Here is a 12,225-nt window from a genome sequence, read left to right as displayed (position 1 = left end):
ATCTCTCCAGCAGCTGCTGTAGAGATACGTAGAGGGCGCACTTCTCTTACGCCAGACTGGCTCCGACTGGCGGCAGTGACGGGACCCGGTACCGGAGCTGCAGACATCGGAGGACAGCGGCGTGGGAGCGATCCGAGCGGATGAGGCTGGAGGAAGCCCCAGTTATGTATAAAAATGTTGCTTTTAGTGAGCTCTGGTACACTTTAAGTGTCCCTCTTTCTTATTCTAAAAAGTTGGGAGGTAAGGTGAATGGAGATGTGTATTACACAACATTCACAGCATTGATCTATATCTGATCATCCACTTTTAGATGTGTGTTTAAAGAAGTGGCAATCAGACTTTGAAAAGTGAAAAGCAAAAAAGCCCCACCAGAACCATTTGGTATTACAAGGCAAGAAAAAAAAAAATCCTTACTTTCCCTGAGGCAGTTGGATGAATTCCCCAGACTAAAGTTTTTAACGCTCTCTCCTTCCGTTACTGGACCTCTGGGTATAAATAGTTCAACTAGCCAGACCTTTTTTAAATAGGTTATCGATTGTGTGTGTCAGGCTTCTATAATGTAATCACATTTTAAAAATGTCATTTGCATGCCTGTTGTGCTAATCTTTTGGCTGCAGCCTGTCTGAGTCACACACCTGCTGCAACAAACATGCGGCTAGCTGAGTCACAGTGAGTCAAAAGTTAAAACGCCTCATGTGCTTACCTCTGATGGGTCCGTGATTTGGAATACAGTAGAAGCAGCACCACAGTCACCCTTAATAAAAAAGAATCACAGTAACAGATAAAACTTAGGGAAATACTGGTTTATATATATATTGTTCTTTAATCAACCTCTAGACAAGACCTATAACATTTACTGTATATTGCACTTTTCTCCTGGCGGACTCAAAGCACTTCAGAGTTGCCATCCACTTCGGGCGCTTTCCTAGTGAGATACATCTAGCGATGATGGGCAGATTCGACCAAGAGACAAATCTCTCTCTTATCGAATCTGATGAGAGAGAGATCTGTCAGCTGCCCATACACCTCAGGCCGGTTCCCAATCGATTTCAGCATGAAATCTCTCGGGAATCGTCAGCCACCGCCCCCCCCCCCCCTTCCCGCTGCCCCCCTAGTGTATAAATGTGCCCCCATGTGTACATCTATACATTATCTGTCCTGCGTTGCCCACCACGCGGTGCCCATCCTCCGCTCTTCCATTGGCGGTATACACGACGCCGGTGTATAGCACATGGCACATGTGTGACGTCACACACACACGTGCCACATGCGTGTGTCATACTTTGTGGGATACTTTGTGGCATTTGTGTAGTAATGGCTTTCTTCCTGCAACTCGACCATGCAGCCCATCTTTCTTCAAGTGCTTCCTTATTGTGCATCTTGAAACTGCCACACCACATTTTTTCAGAGAGTCCACTCCTCAATTTCACCAGAAGTTATTTGTGGGCTTTTCCTTGCATCCTGAGCAATTTTTCTGGCACTTGTGGCTGACATTTTAGTTGGTCTACTTGACCGCGGTTTGGTTTCAATAGAACCCATTATTTTCCACTTCTTAATTGATTGAACACTGTTGATTGACATTTAATTCCTTGGATATTTTATTATATCCCTTTACTAGAGTTCAGTTACCTTTTCCCACAGATCCTTTGACCTTCTTTGCTTTACCTATGACTTAGAATCCAAAAAACATCAGTACAGCACTGGATGAAAGTCATGAGTCTGTCAGGAGTCCAGAAACTCATAGACCTTTTATACACACCTACCAGCTACAAGCAAACAGATCACAGGTGAAGATGGTTACTTTTAGGCTTCTTGCACACAGGGACGTTACAGGTGCACGTTAGTGCAGCCTGTAACGCTCCCCCAACGCACAGCAATGTAACACAAGTGGGCTGTTCACACTGCCCACGTTGCGTTACATTGTAACACAGCAAAGTGCTGTATGCTGTACGTTCTACTCAGCTAAGCCGTTAGAATTCTTGCACATGCTCAGTCATGTTGGGGAGGAGGGGAGAGTGGCCAGGCACATGGTTAATTAATATTCACTGCACTCAGTGACGTGCAGTGTTTACTTCCTGGAGCGGCCGCTCTGTGCGGCGATTGGCCGGGCGGGACCACGTGATGCCGCATGCGTCCAAGAGTACGCATCACGGCATCACGGATGCCAGAGTGAGCTGCACAACGCGGCTCACTCCGACGTCCACACCAGAGAGCACCAGGCGTTGCGTTAGGGGCATGTTATGTGCCCTATAACGTCCCCTAAACGCAACGTCCTGGTGTGTAACTAGCCTTAATAGCCATCAAACCCTTTTGTCTCAAGTTGTGTGGATGTTATCAGGCCAAATCACTTCCCGATGACGTGCTGTTTGCCCGCAGTCTGGAGGGCTTTAGCATCCCCTCCACCCTCTGACTGGCAGGCACATAAATGGAGCAGTGGAGCTCAGAGAGAGATGCTGGATGTGAGTGGTGTGAGATTTATTACAAAGGCGACAGAAAGTGTTATTGAGTCAGACAAAGATGAAGGCGGCTACTTCATTGCTGTCTCCATAGGTATAATTTATATGCTTTCATCATTGATCTTTGTGTTTCCAGACGTTATATCATACAGACAGTGAATTTATGTCTTTGTTGGTATTCAGTTTTGTTTATATTGCGATTAAGACATACATTACTACTAAGTAGAATCTCTATTTATGAAGATGTGGCTTTTGTCCACCAGTCATGGCCACTCTTTTTCCATGTCAGTGGAGGACCAGTGTCACGTGTTGCGAGTGTCATGTGGCATGATCCGGCCATTACAGGGACTGGCCGCTGCACATTGCAGTTAAGTTCTTTTCACTAAAGAAATTTCAACATTTTACAAAGGTTTTTTTTTTTTTTTATTAGTAAAGTAAACCTGAACTCTTGTGTAGAACAGAATGGAAAACATAAAGGTATTCACCCTGTATGTATTCGGAGAGTTTACCCTGTTTAATTCCCCCTCAGTTGTGTCTAATCACAAGTTGTAATCTGATCTTTCCCCTGGGTCACATGACTGCCATGGCAGATAAGGCAGAAAAGCTCATTTGAAAGAAATGAGCTTCTCTGCTTTATCTGCCATGGCAAAATAATGCATCAACTCTAATTGATTTGCACCTCATTGATCATCCCTAGAACAGAATTACACCGTGGCCATTTAGCATACACACGTTGCCCAGACCTCTTTTCAATAACCTGTACTGAAAAAAAGGGACAAATCTTAGATTTTTACCTCAGTAGATCTTCCAGAGGCTTCCCAATCCATCCAGATGCCCACCATTCCTGAGCAGGGTCCATCTGAACTTATCCAACAGGAGCTTGTCGGATAGGTTCTCATGACCGCGCTCCCCACCATGTACAAGTAAAGCTTGTGCAGTACATCAGCACTCGTTCACAGGGGAGGTGACCACAAACAACAAGAGGGTCCTGGCCAGCAGCGGTGGGGTCCAGGAGGACATGGGAAGCTTTTGGAGCATCCAAAGGCTTCACTCTGCTTAGCTAAGTACATTAACCGTTTTCTCCTCTTTTCAGTACAGGTTTGCTTTAAAGAGAACCCGAGGTGGGTTCTAAAAATCCAATTAACATACAGAGGCTGGGTCTGCATATCATGCTTAGCCTCTGTTGCTATACTGTCTCCCCCAGTTGTATTCTTAGAACCCACCTCGGGTTCCCTTTAAGCTCAGTCCAATCCTATTTAACAGTTCAAGTGTCTCTTTGAAGACAGAGGCTTTTCAAGGACAACTGCAACTATGTCCCCATTTAAACGACCTGCAAGTCAATCTGTCTCTGCAGGATCCTCATTTACAGCCTGTTGTACTTAGTGGTGCGATCCCTTTTTTTTTGCTCTGCACCACTTAACTGCACCATCAGTACTATTCTTAAATTCTCAAGTCCATTAACAGCCGATAGTTTTTCTCCCTACTGGTAGTCCTGTGAGTTCCTGGGTTTGGTTCTTATGGAGAGATTTAATTTCCTCTTCTGCAGCCTTTATCCATTGATTGGTTTTCCCTTCTGGGGGTTGAGATACATCTTGTTAACATGTTGAATCACATATGCAGGCTCTATTTGTATTTGTTCTGTATGCTAGCCCAGCAGGCAATTTGCGCTTATTGGATGCTGTGGTTCAGTTTCACAGCTTTCTGGTCCCTGTTTTGACCATTTGTTCTAGATATTTACATAGCTCCCAACTGTCCCTTTTTCAGAGGGACAGTCCCTCTTTTGGAAGCAAATCCCTCTGTCCCTCTTTCTCCCTCATTTGTCCCTCTTTCAGGACTGATGTACAGACCCATGCAAGTATTTGTATTTTTCCACTGAAAAATGTGTTTAACTCTAAACTTTATTCCTATCCTTCCGATTGATATATTTCGATTTTCAAATGTTAATAGAGGGTGATAAAAAAAGATCAATCGTTCTTGTATTTTCATTATTGGACACTTAAAGAAAACCTGTAATTAGAAAAAAGTCCCCTGGGGGATGCTTACCTCGTGAGGTGGAAGCCACTGGATCCTAACGAGGCTTCCCCCGTTCTTCTCTTTCCCTCGGTTGTCCAGCTGCAGCCCCCCGAAGTGCGGTAATGTAAATATCTACCTTCCGGGATCCAGCGCAGGCGCAGTAGTGGATCTCCCTTCGGGTTAAGGCAGAAATAGCCGAACCCAATCAATCCGCTTTACTGCGCAAGTGCGAGTCCTTTTGCGCCTGCGCAGTAGAGCGGATACGATCGGGTTTAGCTATTTCCGCCATACCCGAAGGACGAGCCGCTACTGCGCCTGCACTGGATCCCGGCAAGGTAAATAAATCAGCGCTTGTCAGGCTTGTCGGGGGAGGATTGCGGGACGCTTCGGGGGATCCAGCGCTGGATTGCCTGCAGCTACAAGGATGGGGGAAACCTCATTGGGACCTTAAGGCTTTTCTCTCCCGAGGTGATTACCCACCAGGGGATGTTTTTTTTTAGTACAGGTTTTCTTTAATAGGCTGCCACTGAGCAGAGACAACAAAATATTCATTATACTTTGTAAATGTTTAAATACAAAATAAAACCATGTGATATGGTTTTTAAAATAAAAAAAAAAGTATTGCTGTGGGTGCTGCATGCAACTCCACACATTACACCACTAATTCACACGCCACTTAGTAATTTTCACCAAAGCCTGGTACACACATCCAATTTTGATTGGCCAATGACTCGCCCATTTTACCACTTCCATGTAGTATGAAAACTTACCTACACAATCTGTTCATAGTATTCAAAATCTGTTGGTCCTCATACTACAAGAAAGTGGTTAAACTAGCCAATCATTAGCCAATCAAAACTAGATGTGTGTACCAAGCTTAAAGAGGAGCTGTTAGGTATAGGGTCTCAGAGAAAATAAACACATATATCAGTAGCTAAATATTGGCTGTACTTACATTACATATGCATTTCACTGTCCACGTTTGTACTTCACAGAATTTTTATATAGTATTTGCAGAGAATGATGCTTCTGACAGCTCATGGCAGGTTCCATGTTTGTCTGTCTCCTATGAAGCCAAATGTGTCGTCATGTCCTGCCTGCTTCCTGATGATTCCACTCACAGAAAAGCTCCTACTGAATAACAGTACTGTGCAGTGAATATTAATTAGCCATGTGGCTAGGAACAATAGCGGACTCCTGCAGTGTACTCTGCCTGGAGATTTATCAGTGCTGTTAGCTGGCCATGCTGTTGTAACTTGAGCCTACTTCTCACTAGCAGCCGAGGGGAGGGCCCCAGAATGCTTTGCTGTATGGTATGCGTCCTCTCGTCCTTTTTATGGGCTTGGGAATACAGAGCCTTGCTGTCAGCACACATCACAGTAAGAGAAATTTTTAACTTCAGTATTGCCTTTTTGACTTCCTTCTAAACTGTTTAACACAGGAGAATAGAGGTTTAACCTATTTTGGTTCCTGGACGTAGTTTCTACGTCCAGGAACCATGCGCGCTACCGCGCGCTCCCGCGGCCGATCGCGCGCGTGCACGCGCACTCCCGGCCGCGGATTCGGTAGCCAGGGAATCAATGTATCAGGCTACGGTGCCCGATCATTGATTCCTCTCCCCCGCTGAAAAAGCGACAGCTTTTCTTAGAAGCTGCGCCTTTTCTGGCCGTTCCCTTCCCGATGCGTCACTGTAAGCGTATGTTACGCTTAGAGTGACGTCATGTAAACAAACTCATGGCCGCCATCTTGTGGCCAAAAAGTAATACTACACCTGTAAAAAAAAAAAATTTAAAATTAACACACATTTACATTATAAATCTATTGTTTACCTCCCACCCTCCCAAAACTACCCAAATAAAATGTTTACAAAAAAAAAAAAAAAACCATTACAATAAAAAAAAAAAACATGTTAATATTTACCTAAGGGTCTAAACTTTTTAAATATCAATGTAAAGATGAAATATTTCTATATTTTTTTTATTTTAAACTTGTAAATAGTGATAGATGCAAAACGGAAAAAATGCACCTTTATTTCCAAATAAAATATTGTCACCATACATTGTGATAGGGACATAATTTTAACAGTGTTATAACCGGGATATATGGGCAAATACAATACGTGAGTTTTAATTATGGAGGCATGTATTATTTTAAAACTATAATGGCTGAAAACTGAGAAATAATGAATTTTTTCCGTTTTTTCTTATTCTTCCTGTTAAAATGCATTTACAGTAAAGTGGCTCTTAGCAAAATGTACCCCCCAAAGAAAGCCTAATTGGTGGCGGAAAAAACAAGATATAGATCAGTGCATTGTGATAAGTAGTGATAAAGTTATAGGCTAATGAATGGGAGGTGAACATTTCTCACGTGAAAACGACGGAACCTGAATGGGTTAAATTAGCTTTTGCAGCCTGACAGTTACTCTTTAAAGATGAACTTTAACCCAGGCTTGAACTTCATTCCAATCAGTATTTGATACCCCCGGCCCTTTCCCACAAAAAATCTTTACCATTTCTCAAATAGATCATCAGGGACATCTGTATGGCTGATATTGTGGTGAAACCCCTCCCACAGTGTGATGTTATGTCCATGGTCCTGACAATTTACTGTGTAACCTTGTTGCATTGTGGGAAATAACAGGTTTTTCCAACTTTCAAGCAAGCAGTAGCTCCCTCTGTGCATAGAACTCTCAGTAACAAACATTCTGTACAGATCACCCGGCAGAACTAAAGCTGTCACCACCAGTGACACATTTCAGAATGTAAATTTAGGAAGAGGAAAGATTTTACAATCACAAAAACACTGACTAAATAATCTATAAATTAATATTGTAAAAAATAAGCAATTGTATTCATTATGTAATTTTCACGGCACCTCCTCTTTAAAGGACATTCGAGATGAAAATAAACTGATTAGAAAAACAATCATATCTATCCTCAGTCTCCTAAAAATGACTTTTTTTTTTAGATATCCGACAGTTTTATTTTATACTTAAATCTAGTTTTTAAGTTCTTACAATTTCATTGTCTCTGCACAATGACACCTTCATTGAAGTATGCTAGAGCTCAAATCTATGAACTATTGACCCTAGTTATCTCTTTTCCTGCTCTCAGAAGCCATTTACTGACAGGAAGGTGTTTTATGGCTGTAATTACTTACCAGTGAGGGTTATTCTATAGTCTGACCCGGTCCCGAACCCGGGCAGAAACTGCCACTTGCATACCTGATGTTTAACTCTTTCAGGCACAGAAATAAAAAAAGAACACAGCCTAGTTATTTGTGTGCTAGGCACTGTACATACCCATGTCTATCTCATCATGTCACATGTCACTTCGGGTATCCTTTAACCTCCTTGCCGGTTATCCCGAACTCAGTTCAGGGTAACCTGCGCAGGTGGATTGCTTAGGCCCCGCTGGGCCGATTTGCATAATTTTTTTTTGTTACAAGCAGCTAGCACTTTGCTAGCTGCTTGTAACTTCCGATCGCCGCCGCTCGCTGCCGATCCGCCGCGCCGCTCCCCCCCGCCCTAGACCCCTGCGCTGCCTGGCCAATCAGTGCCAGGCAGCGTTGAGGGGCGGATCGGGATTCCCTATGACGTCCCGACGTCCATGACGTCCATGACGTCGGTGACGTCATCCCGCCCCGTCGCCATGGTGACCGGGGAAGCCCTGCAGGAAATCCCGTTCTCAACGGGATTTCCTGCATACTCTGATCGCCGAAGGCGATCGGAGTGGGTGGGGGGATGCCGCCGCTCAGCGGCTATCATGTAGCGAGCCCTTGGCTCGCTACATGATTTAAAAAAAAAAAAAAAACTCCTGCGCTGCCTCCTTGCCGGAGGAATTGAACCGGCAAGGAGGTTAATGGTGGGCATTCACGGTTCGTTTTTTCCGCTAGATTCTTTGCTAGATCAATTTTGCAGCTTGATTCTCGTACCTTCCGCTCGTTTTTCTTATCTTTTTCCATCCACTTCTATCAGGAATCGAGCGGCAAAACGATTGAATGGGAGATCGGACGTCAGAAATTATTTATCTAACCATCTAATCACCTCAAAAACGAACCGTGTATTCCCAGTTAGGTACACACCATACAATTTTGTGTTAGATAGATGGTTCGATAGATCATTTCCGACATGTCCGATCTTATTATCGTTTTTCTGATCGATTTCTCATAGAAGTGAATGGAAATAGATAAGAAAAGATAACAGAATTGAATCAGAAATCGATCGGAAAAATCAAATCGGAAATTGATCAGATGGAAAATCAACCAAAAAAAGCATCATGTGTACCCAGCATAAGATCTAAAGAAGTGTCCCAGATGTGAGGCGGAGCATTCAAACCACGTATTCACAGATAATGTTTCATTTAAAAATTCCACGTTTGCAGGTGGCTCATGTTATCCCCCCTAAAGTCTTGTCTAAAGTGTAATAGCTCTGCCCAGCTGATTGGTGTCTCCTCTTTCTACAGAGCACAGTAGACAAGCTCATCAAGAAGACTAACCTGGCCCTGGTGATTGGTACACACTCTTGGAGAGAGCAGTTCATGGAAGCCATCACTGTCAGTGCAGGTGAAACAACATACAGCATGTGGTGAAGTACCATAGTTTGTGTTTGCTTCTCTTTTGAGCTATCAAATTGGATATTCCATCCGAGATAAACATACCGTTTGCTGCCCTCTACTGGCAAGCAGAGGAAAGGCTTTATTCAATGAAACAGCTGTGTTTTCAGTTTTCTGGCATAGCTTCCTTTTCAAGTGGTCCCATTAGAGTATGATTAAAGGTATTCCCATGTGGCCCCTTGAGAAGCAATTAGTTGCAGCTTCAGAGGCACCTGTGCGTAGGCAGGGGTACTCTTAAGAACACAGCCTCGGTGGGTTTATTGCATTGCTAGAACAGAGTGCAAATAACCTTCTAAAGCTTCTGGATAAGTGCCTTTTTGCACAAGTGACTGCAGTGAATACACACCTAGATACATGTCACGAGAAAGGTCTCTAAATAGAGCAATTAATATGTACATAGTATAGAAGGCTGAAAGCTGCTGTAGTAGTACATGGAGAGGTACTTATAACACCCAACTATATGTAAAAAAGGGGGCAGCTATGTATGTATCTGCTCCCGCTTGGCACCCACACTGTGCCGGATTGGGCACCCAGGGCTGGATTTCTGGAAAGGCAACAAAGGCTTTGGGCAGATGCAGGCCAGGGGTCACCTGGACATGAAGGAGGGGTTGCTACATATGAAATAGGAGGGTGAAAATGGGGAGCAACACATGAAAAAGGAAACTGATGTTCAAGGGAGCTGTTCATGAAAGAGAGGAGCTGCTGTACATGGATGATACACATGGAAGAGGGGGCTACACATGGAATGGGAAGGGTGCTGCTGTACATGGATGATACACATGGAAGAGGGGGCTACACATCTGATCCGGTGGTCACCGGCTACAAAATCACTGTAATTCTGATGTCGGCAATAGCCAGAGTCAGACCCCAAATTATGCGCAGTAGGGAGGAAATCAGCAGAGGAATATATTTTTTATATTGCACAACATTACGTAGAGCAGGGAGAGGCATCTTTCAGCTTCTCGATGCTCCTAAATGAAAGCTGTCCGCTTCATATGTACTTTGGTACTTTGCTTTACTCAGGCAGCATAATGGAGCGCTAGGAAGAGTAACTTCCAATTCACATGCTCCAATCCTATTTGTAGTATGCAATAGGGGATCGCAGGGGTACGACCTGCTTTTCTTACTACAGGTGGCCACTAATTATATAATTTGCTGAACAATCGTTTAAGAGCGATTCTTTGTATGAAGGATCGGAAATGATCGTTTGGGACCACTAATGGACAAAAATCTCCTACCCATTCCTATTAGATTAATGAAATCCATCCGAAAAATGGATTGATTTCATTCATCTGATCTGATTGGTTTGGAGATTTTTGTCCATTAGTGGTCCCAAGTAATCATTTCCACTTGTTCATATGAAGAATCCTTCCTAATCGATCATTCAGAAAATGTTATGGTTAGTGTCCACCAAAAGGCAATGTGATTGGCTAATGTACTGCATGCTGCATTTTTGGCTCCATGGCATTTCTGTTCCATTCAGTATGACTGATTGGGGATCGGCAAACACCTAGCCACAGGAAGACATTTGGTTTATTCCTGTGCACTCTTTGATTTGCAGTGGGAATGAGCCCTTACATCTTGATGGCATAGCAGTAGATAGGATGCACAGGCTGGGAGAGACAAAGCCTGGGAGTGGAGGGGAAGAACACTAGATCAGGCCTTGGAGCAGAGGAGATGGGCACAATACAGGATTTGAGGAGTGAAGGTAGTGGACACTATAGGCAGGGGTCAGGAACCTTTTTTGCTGAGAGAGCCATAAATGCTATATATTTTAAAATGTAATTCCGTGAGAGCCATACAATATGTTTCAAATTGGGACAGTAGGGCTCACATCCCTGTTGCCATGATGATGTGTAAACAGTTGATCGGCCAGGTAGCGGAACTGTCAGACACGTCTTCAGCTTCTCTCGGGTTTCAGCAACATCAGCAATTTCCCCGAGAGCCAGACAGGAGAAATGCCGACTAACAGCTTGTACAATTAGCTAGCTGACTTGGGGGTTGATTCACTTTGTAGGATGAGATCCCCGCACTTTGGCCCATTAGGCTGCCTGTCAAGTGACAGATAGCCTATTGGGCCAATCAAAGTGCGGGGATCTCGTCCTACAAAGTCACTGGACCTGACAGGATCCAGGGTGGGACAATTGGAGTGGCCATTAGTTTTGGGGTAGCACGAGTAAGTTAGTAGTGTATGCTACAGCAGTAGCGTGCCTACTTTGAAAATGTTACTTGCGCTGCCACACTAAGCTGCGCTGCGTGAGCAGAACAGCTTAATCAATCAACCCCTACTGATTTGTCTGTGAGCCAGATGTAGCCATAAAAAGAGCAACATCTGGCTCCCGAGCCATAGGTTCCCTACCCCGCTATAGAGGCTCAGTGTGCAGAAAGGGATGGCCATTATACTGTAGAGGAAGTGGAGGGAACAGACAATGGCCTTAATTCACTAAGATCATGCTGGAGATAATAAGGCAAGAGAAAACTTACCTCCACTAGTAAGAGAGTTATCTTATCTCTTCATTCCTTACGTTACCTCTCCTGTAGTTAATTTACCTCCTCTGTAGTTAAGTTACCTCCTCTGTAGTTATTTTCACACGCAGTTAATGAACAGCCTGTCTTTAACTCTGGAGTTATTTTAAGGATTAAAGAGTTAAATTAAAGACAGAAGAGGTAACTTTAGGTTTGCCTGATGTAAAATGTTTCCTGAATACTGCATGCCTTATCACCATGGTAACAACTCTAGAAGAGTTATTAAAGACAGGAGATAAGCTTAGTGAATTGAGGCCAATGTCCAGATGGAGACACTCATATCCTTCACAAGATTTCTAACTGTCATTGTAGTAACTGACAGTCGCTGTGCGCATAGAAGTAATAACTGTTAGAAGCATTGTCAGGTAGAGGAATCTCTGTCCCTGCCAGCAAATTGCAGAAAGGCTTTGGTGGATCTTGTAGAGACCAAGAACACCTAAACAAGAGGTGGGATAGACCAGGAGCTCAATGGTGCAGTATCGTTAGGTGTAAAGTATAGAGTTGCTTACACTCTACTTCTATGCTGCTGAGGCATTTTTTTATTGAGCTGAGGAAGCGGGCCATGACCCATGAAATGCGTTGTCAAAATCTTTGAATAAACATTTTTCCAGTTGAAC

The 12,225-nt window shown here is 43.7% G+C and overlaps 1 protein-coding gene across 3 annotated transcripts in view; it reads left to right on the top strand.

Moving 5' to 3' along the window:
- Window positions 1–12,225, top strand: part of SLC8A2 (solute carrier family 8 member A2) — a 275,491-nt gene that overhangs the window by 248,528 nt on the left and 14,738 nt on the right. For all 3 annotated transcript variants that reach the window (XM_068250582.1, XM_068250580.1, XM_068250581.1), the window contains one exon: window positions 8,933–9,032. In XM_068250582.1, the coding sequence (XP_068106683.1) occupies window positions 8,933–9,032 (100 nt within the window). The remainder of the gene's footprint in view (window positions 1–8,932; window positions 9,033–12,225) is intronic.

Source organism: Hyperolius riggenbachi, chromosome 8 (genome assembly GCF_040937935.1).
Source record: "Hyperolius riggenbachi isolate aHypRig1 chromosome 8, aHypRig1.pri, whole genome shotgun sequence".
NCBI lineage: Eukaryota > Metazoa > Chordata > Amphibia > Anura > Hyperoliidae > Hyperolius > Hyperolius riggenbachi.
The sequence above is the reverse complement of the archived record's forward strand: the minus strand, read 5'-3'. Positions and strand labels throughout refer to the sequence as shown.